Raw genomic sequence first — 18,392 nt, forward strand, 5'->3', positions numbered from 1 at the left:
AGTGCCTGCAGGACACAGCTCGATGAGTTTGTGTCCCGATGGGAGGACATGGAGATGCTGCGGTGGAAAGATAAGGAATTCCATCTCACCACTGACCACAGAACACAGGTTTCATAGAGCAAGGTCCCAGTCCAGCCTCAAGGACCACCACGAAGACATCATACAACATCCTGAGTTAGAAAGGACCCACAAGGACCATTGAGCCCGACTCCTGTTCCTGCACAAGACAACCCCTATGTTCACACCATGGGGATGAGGGCGTTGTTTAAATGCTGTTGGAACACTGCCAGGCTGGGCACTGTGACTGCTTCCCTGAGGAGCTGTTCCAGTGCTCGACCACCCTCCAGGTGAAGAGCCTTCTCCCAAGGTCCAACCTAACCCTCCCCTGGTGCATATTCCTGCCATCCCCTCGGGTCAGCAAGAGCTCAGCACCTGCTCCTCCTCCCCATGCGAGGAAGCTGCAGAGCAGGATGAAGTCTCCCCTCCATCTCCTCTTCTCCAGTCTAAATAGACCCAAATCACAGAAGCTTTTGCCCAATAACGCCAGGAATCACCTGAAAGCAGAGCCAAGGCCACCCAGCAACAGCTTTTGCCCAAACACAAGAGGAATCACTCCAAATTGCAGTGGCTTTTGTCCAAAACTGCCAGGAATCACCCCAAAGTGGAGCCAGGGCTGCCTGGCAGCAGCTTTTACCCAAATGTGTGAGGAATCACCCCAAACCACAGCGACTTTTGCCCAAAACTACCAGAAATCACCCCAAAGCAGAGCTGAGGATGCCTGGCAGTGGCTTTTGCCCAATTTTAAGAGGAATCACCAGAAATCACGGTGGCTTTTACCCAAAACTGCCAGGAAATCACCCCTAATCGCAGCGGCTTTGGCACAACAACACCAGGAATCACCCCAAATCACAGCGGCTTTTGCCCAATAACACCAGGAATCACCCCAAAGTGGAGATGAGGATGCCTGGCAGCAGTTTTTGCCCAAACACCTCAAGGAATCACCCCAAGTTGCAGTGGCTTTTGTCCAAAACTGCCAGGAATTGCCCCAAAGTGGAGGTGAGCCAGGACACAGCTTTGACCAATAACGTGAGGAGTCGCAGAAAGTGGAGCTGCCGCAACCTGGCAGCAGCTTTTGCCCAAACACACAAGGAATCACCCCAAAGTGCAGCTGAGGTGAGCCTGGACACAGCTTTTAGCCAATAACAAGCGGAGCTGAGGCCGCTTGGCAGCAGATTTTACCAAATAATGCCAGGAATTTTCCCAATAACACCACAAATCGCTCCAAAGTTGAGCCAACGCTGCCTGGCAGGAGTTTTTGCCCCAAACCTCGTGGAATAGTCCCAAAGCGTAGCCGGGGCTGCCTGCTAAAGCTTTTGACTGATACAGTGAGGAATTGGTCCAAAGTAGAGCTGAGGCCGGCTGGGATGTGGCTTTTGCCCAGTAACGCCAGGAATTGCCCCAAATAGCAGTGGCTTTTGCCAAAAACTGTGAGGAATCACTCCAAAGCGAAGCCAACGCTGGACAGGACGCAGCTTTTGCCCAAAACCACCAGAAATTGGCCCAAAGCAGAGCCGAGGCCGCAAAGAGAAGCTGAGGCCGATCTGGCAGCGGCTCTTGCCCAAACCCACGAGAAATCGCCCCAAAGTGGAGCAGGTTTTGCCCAGAACGACAAGAAATCGCCCCAACGCGTGGCCAAGGCTGCCTCGCAGCGGCTTTTGCCCAAAACCTCCAGAAACCGCCCCAAAGCAGAGCCAGAACCGTCGGGGACGTGGCTTTTGCCCAGTAACGCCTGGAATCGCCCCAAATCACAGCAGCTCTTGCCCAATAACCGTAGAAACTGCCCCAAACCGCAGCCGAGGCCGCCTGGCAACCTCTTTTGCCCCATATCGCCAGGAATCGCCCCAAATCACAGCCGAGAGCGGCCGGCAGCGGCTTTTGCTCAAAAGCGTCGGGAATCGCCCCAAATTGTCGCGGCTTTTGCCCAAAACCGCACGGAACGGCCCCAAAACGGGGCCAATAACGCCAGGAATCGCCCCAACGCGGAGCCGGGACGCGGCTTTTGCTCATCAGCACCAGGAATCGCCCCAAATCACAGCAGCTCTTGCCTCAAACCGCACAGATTCGCCCCAAACCGGAGTCGGGGCCGGCTGGCAGCAGCTTTTGCCTCAAAACCACACGGAATGGCCCCAAATCGCAGCAGCTTTTGCCCAATAACGCCAGGAATCGCCCCAACGCGCAGCCGAGGCTGCTTGGCAGCGGCTTTTGCCCAAACCCGCGTGAAATCGCCCCAAAACAGAGACGAGGCCGCTTGACGGCCCCTTTTGCCCAAAAAAGCCAGGAATCGCCCCAAATGTTATCGGCTTTTGCCCAAAACCACGAGGAATCGCCCCAGAGCGGAGTCAGGGCCGCCTGACAGCGGCTTTTGCCCAATAACGGCAGAAACTGCCCCAAATCGCAGCCGGGGCTGCCAGTAACGACTTTCACCCAAAATCGCCAGAAACCGCCCCAAATCGTAGCGGGTTTTGCCCAAACACGCCAGAAATCACCCCAAATCGGAGCCGGGGCACCTGGCAGCGGCTTTTGCCCGTTAACGCCTAAAATCACCCCAAATCCAAGCGGATCTTGCTCAAAGCCGCGCAGAATCGCCCCAAAGTGGAACCGAACCCTCCCGGCAGCCCCTGTTGCCCAAAACCGCGGGGAATGGCCCCAAAGCGGAGCCAACGACGCCAGGAATCGCCCCAAAACGGGGACGGGGCCGCCCCGAAGCGGATTTTATCCAAACCCACCAGAAATCGCCCCAAATCAAAGCAGCTTTCCCTCAAACCCGCCCAGAATTGCCCCAAAGGGGAACCGAGCCCACCTGGCAGCCAGTTTTGCCCAAACTGGCGCGGAATCGCCCCAAAGCGGAGCCGAGCCTGCTCGAGACGCTCCTTTGCCCCAAACCACTCGGAATCGCCCCAAACCAGAGCCAGGCCCGCCCGGCAGCCCAAACCGCGCGGAATCGCCCCAAAGCGGAGCCGAACCCGCCTCAGAGCTCCTTCTGCCCAAAACCACCCGGAATCACCCCAAAGCGGCACCGACACCCCCCACCGAGCCGCCCGTTTGTCCCAAACCCTCGCGGAGTCGCCCCGACCCGCCCCTCCTCACCGGCCAGGGCCGCCTGGTCCAGGTTGACCCCGGGCGGGCGCTCAGCGCGGCCGCGGAGCAGGAGGAGCGCGCACAGCAGCCCGAGCGCGGCCGCGGCCATGGCGGCACCGGCACCGCCGGCACCCCCCGCGCCGCAGTGGAACGGTCCGGGGAGGCCCCGCCCCCCAGCCGCAGTGGTATGGTCCGCGGAGACTCCGCCCCCTCAGCCGCAGTGGAACGGCCCGCGGAGGCCCCGCCCCCCCCGCGCCGCAGTGGTAGCGCCCAGGGAGACCCTGTTCCCCCCACCCCGGGGCTGCAATGGTTCCGCCCCCGCCGCTCTGCAGTGGTAGCGCCTGCCCCCTGCGCTGCAATGAGAGCGCTCAGGGGAAACCCCGCAGAGGAAGCCCCAAGGAGACACCTCCCCTTAGCAATGGTCTCTCCCTTTCCCCCTCTCTCCTCAGCAATGGTCTCTCCCCTTCCCCCCCCCCCCAGCAATGGTCTCTTCCCTTCCCCCCCCCCTCAGCAATGGTCTCTCCCCTTCCCCCCTCCTCAGCAATGGTCTCTCCCTTTCCCCCCCTCTCCTCAGCAATGGTCTCTCCCCCTTTCCCCCCTCTCCTCAGCAATGGTCTCTCCCCTTCCCCCCCTCTACTCTGCAATGGTCTCTCCCCTTCCCCCTCTCCTCTGCAATGGTCTCTCCCCTTCCCCCCTCTCCTCAGCAATGGTCTCTCCCTTTCCCCCTCTCTCCTCAGCAATGGTCTCTCCCCTTTTCCCCCCTCTCCTCAGCAATGGTCTCTCCCTTTTTCCCCCTCTCTCCTCAGCAATGGTCTCTCCCTTTTTCCCCCTCTCTCCTCAGCAATGGTCTCTCCCTTTCCCCCCTCTCTCCTCAGCAATGGTCTCTCCCTTTTCCCCCCCTCTCCTCAGCAATGGTCTCTCCCCTTTTCCCCTTCCCTCGTCAATGGTCTCTCCCCGCTGACCCAGCGGCGCGGGGGGACGCGGAAGCTAAGCGGGAGCGGCTGCGTTTGGCGTTTGGATGGGAGACTCGCTGCCTGCAGCCGCCTCCAGTCCCGGGAGGGGCTCTTCGCGGCTTTTCGGGGCGCCCCGTCTTTTCCGAGCAGCGCAGCTCATCAGAGCCCCCCCGTCCATCACTGCACCCCAGCTTTCAGAGCACCCCAGCTCGTCAGTACATCCTGGCTCATGGTAGCCCCCCAGCTCATCAGAGCCTCCTGGTCCATCAAAGCATCCCAGCTCAGCAGGACACCCCAGTTCATCAGTGCACCTCACCTTCCAAAGCCCCCCAGCTCACCAGAGCACCCCGGCTCGTCAGAACACCCTGGCTCATCAGAGCGCCCCAAATCATCAGTGAACCCCCGCTCGTCAGAGCTCCCGTCTCTTTAGCGCATCTTGGCTCATTGCCGCTCCCCAAATCTGATCAGAGTCCCCCCTCCTGCACCCCCAGCCCGGCGTCCTGCATCCCCAGTTTGGGGTCCCACAGCCTCAGCCCAGGGTCCTGCACCCCCAGTTCAGGGCCCTGAACCCCCAAGCCAGGCAACCACACCCCGGGGAGCCCCCAGTCCCGAGGAGCCCCCAGTCCCGAGGACCCTCCAGCCCCGAGGAGCCCCCAAACCCGAGGAGCCCCCAGCCCCGAGGAGCCTCCAGCCCCGAGGAAGCCCCCAGCCCCGAGGAGCCTCCAGCCCCGAGGAGCCCCCAGCCCCGAGGAAGCCCCCAGCCCCAAGGAGCCCCCAGCCCCGAGGAGCCCCCAGCCCCAAGGAGCCCCCAGCCCCGAGGAGCCCCCAGCCCCGAGGAGCCCCCAGCCCCGAGGAAGCCCCCAGCCCCAAGGAGCCCCCAGCCCCGAGGAGCCTCCAGCCCCGGGAAGGAAACGTTTTTCGGGAGGGGGGGAAGTTTCTCCGCCCGGGGCGGCTGCAGAACTTCCTCCTCCTCCTCTCCCTCCTCCTCATCCTCCTCTGCCCGGAGCCGCGCCCCGCGGTGAGTGAGGGGCTGGGGCGGGGGGACCCGCAGAGGGACGGGGGGTCCCGTTATCGGGGTCCCGTCCCGGGGTGGGGGCACCGGGAGGCGCCCCGAGAGGGATGGGGTCCCACCTCGGGACGAGGAACCCGGGGAACGCTGAGGGTCCCATCCTGGGGTCCCGTCTCGGGATGGGGGCAGCGTCCCGAGAGGGATGAGGGTCCCGTCCTGGGATGGGGGACCCGGAGAGGGCTGGGGGTCCCGTCTCCAGGTCCCATTCCGGGGTTGGGGGCACCAGGGAGCGCCCCGAGAGGGATGGGGGTCCCATCCCGGGGTCCTGATGCCAGGATGGGGCACCCCGAGAGGGATGGGGGTCCTGTCTCATGGTCCCATCCCGGGATGAGGGCACCGGCTCGGGACCCGCCTGGAATGGGGCGGGTGGTAACGGGCGGCCACAGATAACAGGGTGCTGGGGGTAACGGGGGGCTGGGGGTAACGGATATAATGGGATGCTGGGGATAATGGAGTGCCAGGGATAACGGGATGCTGGGGATAACGGGGAGCCGCGGATAATGGGATGCTAGGGATAATGTAGTGCCAGGGATAACGGGCATCCAGGAATAACGGGGCACTGGGCATAACAGGGTGCTGGGGATAACAGGGTGCTGGGGATAACGAGCGGCCAAGGGTAACGGGGCACTGGGGATAATGGGATGCTAGAGATAACGGGTCCCAAGGATAATGGCAATAGGGTGTCTGGGGATAATGGGTATAAAGGGATAACAGGGCCCTGGGGATAACAGGGATGATGAGATGACAGGGCAGGAGTGCGTCCAGAGAAGGGAACAGAGCTGGGGAAGTGGCTGTAGAAGAAGGGTTATGAGACACGGGGCCCTGGGGCTGTTTAGCCTGGAGAAGAGGAGGCTGAGGGGAGACCTCATCACTGTACAACTGCCTGAAAGGATTTTGTGGTGAGGTGGGTGCTGGGCTCTTCTCCCAAGGGACAGGCAAGGGGACAAGAGGGAACGGCCTCAAGTGGCACCAGGGCAGGATCAGATTGGACATCAGGATGAACTTCTTCACTGAAAGGGTTCTCAGGCGCTGGCAGAGGCTGCGCAGGCAGGTGGTGGAGTCCCCATCCCTGAAGGAGTTCAAAAGCCAGGCAGATGGGGTGCTCAGGGACGGTTTAGTGGTGGACAAGTAGGTTTGGACTCAATGATCTTAAAGGTCTTCTCCACCCAAGCGATTCCATGACTCTGGCCCTGGCGTGGCTGGTTCCAGTCAGGAGCAGCTGTGGCTGAGGGGCAGTGCTCGCTGGCCCAGGAGGGAAATAAAAATGAGGAAATCGGTTGCAACGCGCCTGCAGCTGGAAAATGAGGAAAAACAAAACGCTCCAGCTGAGCGTGGAGGTCAATTTTGCTGTGGTGGCAGAACAGGGACATGGGTGACGCTGTGCCTCGTCCCACCAAGCAGGGACTGGAACAGGCTGCCCAGGGAGGTGGTTGAGTCACCTTCCCTGGAGGTGTTTAAGGCACGGGTGGACGAGGTGCTGAGGGACATGGGTTAGTGTTTGATGGGAACAGTTGGACTCGATGATCCGGTGGGTCTCTTCCAACCTGGTTATTCTGTGATTCTGTGATTCTGTGATTCTGTGACTCTGTGATTCTGTGACTCCAGCACCAGGTCCCCACCACAGCCAGGGCAACAACCACCCCACATGGGGACCCTGCTCGGTATCGACAGAGTTTCTGGGTTTCCTTTCTCTGTGGTGGAGGCTGCGGTGAGGGGGGCTGCGCTGCTGCAGACTCTGGGCAATGCACAGGTGCCCGAAGTGGGGTGCAGGGTGCACACAGTGGGGTACCTCGTGCATGGTGTGGGGTGCTGTGGGGTGCCCAGTGCCTGATCTAGGGTGCAGGATGCATGGCGTCGGGTGCCTGTGCTGGGGATCTGGGGGCAGGGTGCCCAGTGTGTGGTGCCTGTGGTGGGCAGGGGGGTGCAGGGTGCATGGGGTGGGGTGCCCGGTGCCTGCGGTGGGGTGCACAGGATGAAGGGTGCCCGGTGTGGTGTACTGGCAGGGGGATTGGGGTGCAGGATGCACAGCATGGGGCGCAGGGTGCCTGATGCCCATAGTGGGGTGCCTGGCATGTGCAGTGCAGTGTGGGGTGCCTGTAGCAGGGAGTGGGGTGCAGAATGTGTGGGGTGCAGAGTGCATGGGGTGGGGTGTACAGTTCGGGGTGCAGACACAAGAGTGCATCACGTGTGGCACACGGGACGTGGTGTGGGTGCAGGGTGCATGGTACATGGGGTGAGATGCAGTGTGTGGTGCCTGCGGTGTGGAGTGGGGTGCAGGGTGTGGGGTGCATGGTTTGGGGTGCAGAAACAGGGAGCATGACATGCAATGCATGGGACGTGGTGTGGATGCAGGGCACAGGGTACACAGTGCATGGGGTGGGGCGCATGCTTGGGGACACAGATGCAGGGTGCGTCACGTGCAGCACGTGGGAAGTGGTGTGGGTGCAGGGTGCACAGTGCATGGGGTGGGGTGCATGGTTCAGGGTGCATCATGTATGGCACATAGCATGTTGTGTGAGTGCAGGGTGTACGGTACACAGGGTGGGGTGCCTGGTGTGAGGAGGTGGGGTGCACGGTTTGGGGTGCAGATGCAGGGTGCATCATGCACAGCGCATGGGACACGGTGTGGGTGCAGGCTGCATGGTGCACCACATGTGGCACATGCGATGTGGGGTGGGTACATGGCACATGGTGCGTGATTTGGGGTGCAGTTGCAGAGTGCATCACATGCAGCACATGGGACATGGTGTGGGTGCAGGCCGCATGGGGTGGGGTGCACAGTTTGCGGTGTAGAGGCAGGGTGCAGGGCATACAGCTTGTGGGACATGGTGTGGGTGCAGGGCGCAAGGTGCATGGTTTGGGGTGTAGATGTGGGTTGCATCGTGTGCAGCACATGGGACGTGGTGCCGGTGCAGTGCACACGGTGCATGGGGTAGGATGCAGACACAGGGTGCATCATGTGCGGTGCACGGGACGTGGTGTGGGCGCAGGGCTGGGTTTGCTCCGCTCAGGTCAGGTTTGGGTGCTGCACGATTGCAGCGAGACAGGGACCCTGCAGGGACTGCAGCTGTGCTCCCCAAGTGGAAAAACCCCTCCGGGGTTGGGGCTGCGAGGGGGGCAAGCAGTTTTGGTTCCTTTTTCTGCAGAAGCAGCAATGCAGGAGTCAGTTCTCCCATCCCGGTGAGGGGGGAGGTTGGGGTGCAGCCCCTGTAGCCCCACTCGCTTGCCTGCACCCCAAATCTGCAGTGGTGCAGAGGGCAAGTGGGGTCTTGCCCTCCATCTCCAGGGCTCCCAGCCCCATGTTCTGGGTGGGGGTCCTGCCCCTCATCTCCAGGGCTCCCACCTCCCCTCCGGATGTGGAGCTGAACCCCACGTGGTGCCCGCAGGCCCCATGACACCCCTCGTCTGGGGGCGAGTCAGGGACCTGGTGTGGGGTGCTGTGGTGGGCAGTGGGGTGCAGGGTGCATGGTGTGGGGTGCCCAGGGCGCCCAGTGTCCAACGTGGGGAGCGGGGTGCAATGTGGGGTGCTTGTGGTGGGGAGCTGGGTGCATGGTGAGGGGTGCTCATTGTGGGGTGCCTGTGATGGGGTGTGGGGTGCTTGTGGTGAGGAGTGGGGTGCTTCCATGCTGCAGTTCCTCAGCCCCGAAGTGACACAGTGGCCCTGGACACCACCTGCCCTGCAGCAGTGATGGCTCCTGCGGGTGCGACTATTCCTGCAGGCCCCCCATCCCCTTCCCCAGCCACCAACACAGCACGAGCCTCTCCCACCACTGCCACGGGGACTGGGACGGGTGCTGCTCACCCCAAGGGGCCAGTTTGGGGGTGCAGGGTTGGGCTTGGGGTGAGTCCCACCATGGCACTGTGGCTGGTGCTCAGTAGATGCCCCATATCCCAAGGGAGCACAGGATTGCTTGGTTGGAGAAGACCTTTGAGATCATCGAGTCCAACTGTACCTGAACACCACTAAACCATAGAACCATGGGATGGTTTGAGTTGGAAGGGACCTCAAAGCCCATCCAGTTCCACCTCCTGCCATGGGCAGAGACACCTCCCACTGGATCAGGGGCTCCAAGCCCCATCCAACCTGGCCTTGAACCCCTCCAGGGATGGGGCAGCCACGATGTCTCTGGGCAACCTGGGCCAGGGCCTCCCCACCCTCATTGTAAAGAATTTCTTCCTAAGATCTCATCTCAATCTTCCTTCTTCCAGTTTAAAGCCATTAATCAAATCCCTGAGCACCTCATCTGCCCGGCTTTTGAACCCCTCCAGGGATGGGGACTCCACCACCTCCCTGGGCAGCCTCTGCCAGTGCCTGAGAACCATTTCGGTGAAGAATTTTTTCCTAATGTCCAACCTAAATCGCCCCTGGTGCAACTTGAGGCCATTGCCTCTCGTCCTGTCACCTGTCGCTTGGGAGAAGAGACCAGCACCCACCTTACCACAATCTCCTTTCAGGCAGTTGTAGACAGGGATGAGGTCTCCCCTCAGCTTCCTCTTCTCCAGATTAAATAACTCTAGGTCCCTCAGCCACCTCATAGCCCTTGTTCTCCAGCCCCATCCCCATCTACATTCCCTTCTCCAGAGGTCCTCCAGGCCCTCCAGGTCTTTCTTGGAGTCAGGGACCCAGAATTGAATCCAGGATTCAAGGTGTGGCCTCACCAAGTCAAGGGGGATGATCGCATCCCTGGTCCTGCTGGCCATCCCATGGCTGACCCCGGCCTGTGTGCCCCTGCAGGCCAGGACACGTTGTCCTTGCTCCGGTGGGTCCTCCTGTGTGTCCTCCAAGGGCTGTTTGTAGGCACTGGTGGGTTTCAGCGAGATCCCTCTGGATGCTCTGCTGATGTGGTGTCCCCAGGACCCTAGAGCCACCTGGGGTGACCCCAGGACCCTCCTGGGCATCTAGTCGCCTCCCATGGCCCCTAGTGTGGGTCCAGGGCCACTGTGGGGACCCCTCATGCTGCCACCTTAGCCGGGCGGCCGCAGCAATGGGGGATGAGACTGGAAGGCAACGGGGATTCTCAGTTGAGTCCCACAGCTTGCTGCAAGGTGGCTGCAGCGTGCAGATGGCTATGGGGACCTTGGGGTGCCCATGGGGATCTTGGGTGCTTGTGGGGACAGAGGTGACCTTGGGGTGCCCATGGGGACCTTGGGGTGCCTGTGGGGACAGAGGTGACCTTGGGGTGCCCATGGGGACCTTGGGGTGCCTGTGGGGACAGAGGTGACCTTGGGGTGCCCATGGGGATCTTGGGGTGCTTGTGGGGACAAAGGTGACCTTGGTGTTTCTGTGGGGACAGCAATGACCTTGGGGTGCCCACGGGGACAGTGTTGATCTTGGGGTGCCTGTAGGTGCTGGGCCCAAACTTGGTCAGATTGGTCCAGACTAGGTCAAGTGGGTACAAACTGGGACAAACAGGTTCAAACTGGGTCAAATGGTCCAAACTGGATCAGATAGGGTCAAATGGTTCAAATTGGGTCAGATTGGTCCAAACTGGGTCAAACGGTCCAAACTGGGTCGAATAGGTCCAGACCGGGTAGTCAGATAGGTCTGAACAGGGTCAAATGGGTACAAACCGGATCAGATTGGTCCAAACTGGATCAGATAGGTCCAAACTGGGTCAAATGGTCCAGACTGAGTCAAATGCATCCAGACTGAGTCACATGGGTCCAAACTGGGTCAGATGGGTCAACACCAGCTCAGCAACATCCCCACCACAGTACAAGGAGGGTGGCTCCATCCTGCTCTGGGGCCTGCCCTGGTGTCCCCCCAGCCCTGGGACCCCTGCAGGTCACAGGGACTGGGGGTGCCAGGTCCCACGTCCCCACTGTAGCTGCGTGGTCCCACCAGCCCCTGTGCTTTGGGTGCAATGGAGCTGGGCAGGGGACAGCAGGGACGGTGGGTGAGGACCCAGTGGCAGCACCCGGTGCCACCAGGACCAGGGAAGGGATCAACAGTGGCTGAACATGATCCAGCAGTGGCCCCGGTGTCCAAGAAGGCCAACAGCATCCTGGCTTGGATCAGCCATGGGGTGGCCAGCAGGAGCAGGGCAGGGATCATCCCCTGCACTTGGTGCTGGGAAGGCTGCACCTTGAATCCTGGGTTCAGTTCTGGGCCCCTTATTCCAAGAAAGACCTGGAGGGGCTGGAGCATGTCTGGGGAAGGGAACAGAACTGGGAAGGGTCTGGAGCACAGGGGTTGTGGGAGCGGATGAAGAAACTGGGGATGTTTAGCCTGGAGCACGCTGAGGTGAGACCTCACTGCTCTGTGCAGCTCCTGGAAAGGAGGTTGTGGTGAGGTGGGTGCTGGTCTCTTCTGCCAAGGAACAAGGGATGGAATGAGAGGAAATGGCCTGAAGTTGCACCACGGGAGGTTTATATTGGATATTGGGAGAAATTCCTACATGGGAAGAGTGGTGAAGCCCTGGCAGAGGCTGCCCAGGGCAGTGCTGGAGTCCCCATCCCTGGAGGGGTTCAGAAACTGGGTGGCTGTGGCACTTGGGGACAGGGTTCAGGTGTCAAGGTGGAGTTGGACTGGATGAGCTGAGAGGGCTTTTTCAACCTTAATGGCTCTATAATTTGAGTTCCCTTCTCCCACTGGTCTGCTGCCCCAAACTCTGACCCTGTCCATACTACTCTGATCCTGTACCCATCGCCCTGATCCTGCTCCCCCTGCTTGCACACCCATTACTCTGTTCCTTGCTCTCCGTGGTCATCTTCCTTCTCTGCGATCCTGCACCATTGCCCTGATCCCGCTCTCCAATGCTGCTCCCATCACCCGCCCCTGCTCCCCCTGATCCTGCACCCATCACCCTGTTCCTTGCTCCCCTGCTCCTCTTCCTGCTCCCATCACCTGTTCCTGCTCTTCTCCTGCCCCTTCTCCCAACACCCACCTCATGCCGCTGCTCTGAGCCCCCCGGACCCCAGTGAGCTTCTGCAGTGCTGCCTCCCTGCGCCATCACTGAGCGCCCCCAGCCCCTCATGCCACAGAGGAACCCTCGGAGCTGCATTCACCGCCAAGGCTGAAGGCTGGAGGCTGGGTGTTTGTGTCTTGCTGGGCTTCCGTGCCGCCGCATCCGTCCAGCTTCGTCCCACTGCCGTGGCCCCAGTGCCATGGAGCCGTTCACAGGCTGGAGACCTGGGATCCCATCCCTTGGGAGCGTCCAAGGCCAGGCTCGATGGGGCTTTGGGCACCCTCATCCAGTGAGAGGTGTCTGGCAAGGATTGGACAGGCTTTGATGCCCCTTCCAACCCGAACCGTCCTGTGATCCCACCCTAGAAGCGCATTGGCAGTGGGGAAACTGAGGCTTCGGCGGCAATGCGGGCAGGGAGCCAGGCAGGGCGGGGGTCATGGCGCACCCGGCTGCGCGGCAGGCAGGAAGCCGGTGTCAGGGCGGGAAGAGGAAGAGCGACTTCCCCATCCGAGCGGGCAGAATCCGGCCCAGCGGAGGCTTGAGGCAGGGGGCTCAGCCCCTTTGCCCTCCCCAGCTGCGCTGCCCTGGCTCTGTGGGCTCGGCGAGGGGTCCCGCTCCCCCAGCCCGGGGCCGATGCCGCATCCCCAGCTGCTCCGCACTGATGCTTCTGCTCCTTCCCCATGGCTGCAGCGAGTGAGCTGCTGCCCTGACCAAGGTAACGGTTGCGCCACAACCAATCCTGTCCAGCACCCGACGGCTGTGCCCCACGGTGAAGGGGCTCCTGGCCCCAAACCAGCCCTGTGTGTCCTCCACACCGGCACCACGCGGTGCCCCTGCTCCCCGGATCTGCCAGGAAGGGGAGCAGGATGCGACCCTTCGTGGTAAAGGCAGACGGACCCGAGGGAGGCAAACGGGGACGTGCACGCCGGGATGGGGTCAGCATGACTGCTGGGACAGCCGCGCTTGGGCTTGGCCACAGCACCAGCCTGGCACCAGCCCTGTCGAGGCACACGGTGACAGCCCATGGTGTGAATCTGTCTCAGCTGTGTGCTCTGATGCCCTGTACCGGGCTGGCAGCACGGCACGGTGTGGCACAGCACAGAGTGGTGTGGCATAGTATGGTACGGCACGGCATGGCACAGGGTGCTGCAGCAGCCTGGCTGACCTGGGAGCACTGTCTTGGACACAGGGGGGACATGGGGGACACGGCAGGGGGACATGAAGGGACATCGAGGATGTGGGATGACATGGGGGGAAACGGAGGGACACAGGGGACGTGGAGGACATAGGGGACATGCAGGGACATGGGATGATGTGGAGGGACATGGAGACACATGGATGGACACAGAGGGACATAAGGTACATGGAAGGACATGGATGGACACAGGGGGATGTGGGGGGACAAAGGGGGACACAGGATGAAATGGGGGAGGACCAGGAGGCAAAGGAGGGGACGTGGGACTGGGGACATGGAGCAAGAAGGGGACAGGGGCAGGGGAGGTGTGGGGGACAGGGAGGTGACACGGGGAGAGTTGGGACAGAGCCAATAGGGTCCAGGATGGTGGGGAAAGGGGTGGAGGGGACATGGCGAGAAGGGGACATGAGTGGGGACATGGGATGCAGGGGTAGGGACAGAGAGGGGATGGGGGGACATGGGACACTTGTGGGGACATGGGGGGGACATGGGGGGGCAGGGAGGGGACATGGGACACAGGTAGGGACAGGGAGGGGATGGGGAAGATGGAGGAGATGGGGGAAATGGGTGGAGACAGGGAGGAGAGATGAAGGGGGACACAGGTGGAGACAGGGAGGGGATGGGGGACATGGGACATGTGTGGGGACAGGGAGGGGGTGGGGGACATGGGAAACGTGGTTTCCTGTTGCAGGAGTCTCTAGGCTGCTGGCGTGGACGTGCCTGCCAAGAACCTCACTCAGGCTGCATGGTGACCACGATCTACACTGCTCACCCTCAGGCCACCCAAGCGGGGAAATCGTGGTGGCCCCAGTGTGTCCCCTTCGCCTAACGCTCTCCCCTAAACCCTCCCTGCAGGCTGCTGAAGGGGCACGCGAGGGACGCAGAGCTGTGGCAATGCAGAGCATCAAGTGTGTGGTGGTAGGCGACGGGGCGGTGGGGAAGACCTGCCTGCTCATCTGCTACACCACCAACGCCTTCCCCAAGGAGTATATCCCCACCGTCTTTGACAACTACAGTGCCCAGAACACAGTGGATGGGAGGACTATAAACCTGAACCTGTGGGACACGGCCGGCCAGGAGGAGTACGACCGCCTCCGGACGCTTTCCTACCCCCAGACCAATGTCTTCATCATTTGCTTCTCGATCGCCAGCCCGCCCTCCTACGAGAATGTCAAGCACAAGTGGTACCCGGAAGTGTGCCACCACTGCCCCAGCGTGCCCATCCTCCTTGTCGGCACCAAGAAGGATCTGAGAAACAACCCCGAGACCATGAAGCGGCTCAAGGAGCAGAACCAGGCACCCATCACCACCCAGCAAGGCATCAGCCTCTGCAAGCAGATCCGTGCTGTCAAGTACCTGGAGTGCTCAGCGCTCAACCAGGAGGGCATCAAGGATGTCTTCACCGAGGCTGTGAGGGCTGTGCTCAACCCTGTCCCAGCCAAACCCAAGAAGCCCTGCGTCCTCTTGTGACAGGGCTGCTGGTGACCAGCAAGAGACAATCCTGCCCTTGCCCCGGCCCCAGTGCCTCTAGACCCTCTTGCCCATCCCAGCACCTCCCAAGCCTCACTGCACACCCAAGGACGGTGGGACAGGGGCCACCAGCCCGAAGTGCCAGCTACAGATCTCATCTGCATGACCAGGTCAACCACCCCAGGGGCAGTGGGGCTCACCCAGCCCCACAGGACCCCCAGCCCCGCTCCAGGCCATCAGTGGTCACCATTGAGTGATGCCTCTCTGGTCCCAGCACACAGCAACATTTCCTGAGAAGGGGAAGCCTGGGGTGGCTGAACCCCCAATTCCTGCCCCCAGTGCCCCATAACGCCCAACCCAAGCCCCCTGTGGGGTCCTGCCACCCCATCCCTGCATTGGTGGGAGAAGCCCTCGCCCCCCTCTGCAAGCCCTGGCTCTTGGCCACCGCCAAGCAACCCCATCGCTGCAGCGTAGGCACAGCTGCGACCTGCAGCAGGGGCTCCTGGGAGAGAGTTTGGGGAGAGCCCAGCCCAGCATCACTGGCATTTGGGGTGAGCTCAGCCCTGGCAAGAACGGAGACAGTTCTGCTAGCAGCCTCTGCCGGAGGTGTGTATTCCCACGCCAGCTGGTGCCAGGGCTCCGTGGGGCTCCCCCGTAACTGCCCACTCCCCAAGTTGCTTCTCCTGAAATAAACAGACCTGCCCAGGCTCCACGCCTCCTGTGCTCACCTGTGGTCCCTAGCAACAGAGATCTGTCCGGGTGGGGGGAGCGGGGAATCAGAATGGGTTGGGTTGGAAAAGACCTTTGAGATGATCAAGGCCAACCGTAAACACAACACCTCCAATGCCACCACTGAACCACCCCTGAGCACCACGTCCACATGGGATTCTGAACCCCTCCAGGGACAGGGCAGCCTCTGGCATGGGCAGCCACTGCCCTGGGCAGCCTCTGGCACGGGCTGAGAATCCTTTACATGAAGGAATTTCTCCCAAGATCCAATCTAAACCTCCCCTGGCACAACATGAGGATGTTTCTTCTCATCCCATCCCTTGTTCCTCGGGAGCAGAGCCCAGTTCCTGCCTGGCTCCAACCTCCTCTCCAGGAGCTGCACAGAGCAATGAGGTCTCCCCTCAGCCTCTTCTCCAGACCCAACAGCCACAGCCACTCCCACAGCCCCTGTGCTCCAGATCCTTCCCCAGCCCTTCTCCAGACACACTCCAGCCCCAACTCCTGGCCACCCCCACAGCTACTTGGGGACATTGCATGAGATGGGAATGGGGACACCGGGGATGGGGACTGCAGAGGGGACACCCCACTCCCTGGGAGTCCCCAGCCATCCCAGTTTGGTTTCTGCCCTGTCCTGCCCTACTCCAGAGCTGCAGGCAGAGGCCAGAGCCACATGTCTCCGTTACCAGGAATTGGGGTGTTCTGGGGGGATGCTGGGTCCTGTGGTGCCGAGGATGATGACGGTGGCACTGAGGGATCAGCAGCAGCTCTGAGTGCTCAGCGCACTTGCTCAGCATATGCTGGCCAGCAGCTGGGTCCTGGCAAGGTCCCCTCTGCGGCACACACGAGCCCTTGTCTGTCTGCGGGACCTTCCTACAGGAAGGGCAGAGACACGGCACCCACCACAAGCTGCCTTTGTTCCCCGCTGCCATTTCCCGGCCAGAGCTGGGGGCCAGCGTGGGTGACGGTGCCGCAAGGCTGGGTGGCTCCAGCCACATCCCCCTGCCTTGGCTGTGCCTCACCAAAGCCTCCAGGAGCAAGTGCCAAGTGTGGGCTCCCAAAACCCCAACCTGGGAGCGCTCCCATGCTGGGCATGGCCCTGGCTCAGTCCCCAGTAGGATGCATGCCAGTGAGATCGCTGGCCCCAGCCGCACTGAATCCTGCTCCCACTATGGTGGAACCCCATGCTCATAACCTTCTCCCACCTGGGTGGATCCCCATGCCCATATCCTGCTCCTACCATGCTTGATACAACCACATGCTCCCACCACCGTGGATCACTGGCTGTATCCTGGCCTCACCATGGCAGATCCCCATGCCCATATCCCGCTCGCACCATGGTGGATCTTCATCTCCATATCCCGCTCCCACAATGCTCAGTCTGTGGCTGTATACTGCTCTCATCATGGTGGATCCCCATGCTCATACCCTGTTCCAACCATGGGGGATTCCCATGGCCATATCCTCCTCCCATGAGAGTTGTATCCTGCCCTTCTGCAGCAGCAGGATCCGACCTCCATCCCCACCCCCAGGGCTGCAGGTGGGACCATGGACACCCAGGTCCTGTGTCAACCACAAGCTCCCAAGCCAGGGCTGGTGCCAGCGCTGCGGAGCTGTAAAGGGCAGAGCTGAGGGACTAATGCCATGCTAGGGTCCCACCTCCCTTGCTGGGATGCCCTGCACCATTAGGGGGACCCTCAGAACGACCAGGGTGCCCAGCAGGGATATCCCAGGGCAGGGGCGCTGGATTTGGCCAGGGGTGTCCTGCCAGGACATGGACTCCGTCCCCAAGGTGGGCAGGGGCTGCAGCCCCCACGGCAGCTGAGGTGCCACCTTGGGGTTCAGTGGAGGACGTGGTGGGGATGCAGTGTTGAGAGGCAGCAGGATGCGGCCCCGCTCCAGCACTGTGAGCAGCAGGATGAGCTCATGGCCATTCCCCTCTCAGCTGCTCCCATCCCACATCCCATCCCAGCTGCAGGAGGTCATGGTCACACCGCCCCAGCAGGACCCCCCGGCCCCAGGCAGAGGGAAGCTGAGGCACCGGGCAGCTCTGGCTGCGCCCACCCCAATGCTGGCCCCAAACCCATTTGGCCTGCAGCATCTGCAGCACTCGCAGCACCCACAGTATCTGCAGCATCCACAGCTGGGCAGGGGTCCCCAGGGCTGGGTGCAGAGCGGAGCTGGCAGCTGCAGGGTGAACTCAGTCCGAGGGCACTGAGCACCCAGCCTGGCTCCCTGGGTGGATCCCAGCTTCTTCCTGCCCTGCTGAGCCTCATCCAGCACCCAGGGTCCACATCCTGCACCTGCAGCCCCAGCACCTAGGGCCCATGTCTCACATCCCAGCCTCAGCACCCAGGATGAGCATTCTTCACTCCAGGGATCCACATCCCACACTCCAGTCCCAGCCCCCAGGATCCACATCCTGCACTTCAGCCCCATGAATCCTCATCCCACACCCCAGCCTCCAGGGATCTGTGGATCTGCTTCCCACAGCCCAGCCCCAGCTCCTGGGATCTGCATCCTGTGCCCCAGCCCCAGGAATCCACATCCTACACCCCAGGGATCCACATACCACATCCTAGCACCCAGGACCCACATCCCACAACCCAGGGAGCCACGTCCTGCATCCCAGTCCCAGCAATCTGCCTCCCACAACCCATCTCCAACACCTAGGATCTGCATCGCACACTCCAGCTCCTGGGATCTACATTCTGCGCTCCAGCCTCAGGACCCCACTTCCCACACCCCAGCACCAGGATCCACATCCTGCATTCCAGCCCCAGCACCAGGAATTGGCATCCCATACCCCATTCCCAGGATCTGCATCCTGCACCCCAGCCCGGAACCCACCCCGGCCTGGGGTCCCGGAAAGGCATGGGAGCCTCTGGCTGGGCAGGATGGCCGGCGGCAGGGATTTTGCCAAGAGCTCAGGA

At 61.5% G+C, this 18,392-nt stretch overlaps 2 protein-coding genes across 7 annotated transcripts in view; one reads left to right on the forward strand and one right to left on the reverse strand.

Moving 5' to 3' along the window:
* The window catches only part of STIM1 (stromal interaction molecule 1), a 75,102-nt gene extending 71,813 nt beyond the window's left edge, over window positions 1–3,289 (reverse strand). For all 6 annotated transcript variants that reach the window (XM_069881687.1, XM_069881682.1, XM_069881686.1 and 3 more), the window contains exon 1: window positions 3,148–3,289. In XM_069881687.1, coding sequence (XP_069737788.1) covers window positions 3,148–3,247 — 100 coding nt within the window. In that variant the 5' untranslated portion in view covers window positions 3,248–3,289. The remainder of the gene's footprint in view (window positions 1–3,147) is intronic.
* Window positions 3,290–5,029: 1,740 nt separating this feature from the next.
* Window positions 5,030–14,829, forward strand: RHOG (ras homolog family member G). Its single transcript, XM_069881718.1, has 2 exons — window positions 5,030–5,109; window positions 14,119–14,829. The coding sequence occupies exon 2, from the start codon at window positions 14,158–14,160 to the stop codon at window positions 14,731–14,733; it is 576 nt and encodes a 191-aa protein (XP_069737819.1). The 5' UTR covers window positions 5,030–5,109; window positions 14,119–14,157; the 3' UTR covers window positions 14,734–14,829.
* The last annotated feature ends 3,563 nt before the right edge of the window (window positions 14,830–18,392 follow it).

The sequence above is a fragment of the Phaenicophaeus curvirostris genome, unplaced genomic scaffold, assembly GCF_032191515.1.
Source record: "Phaenicophaeus curvirostris isolate KB17595 unplaced genomic scaffold, BPBGC_Pcur_1.0 scaffold_59, whole genome shotgun sequence".
NCBI lineage: Eukaryota > Metazoa > Chordata > Aves > Cuculiformes > Cuculidae > Phaenicophaeus > Phaenicophaeus curvirostris.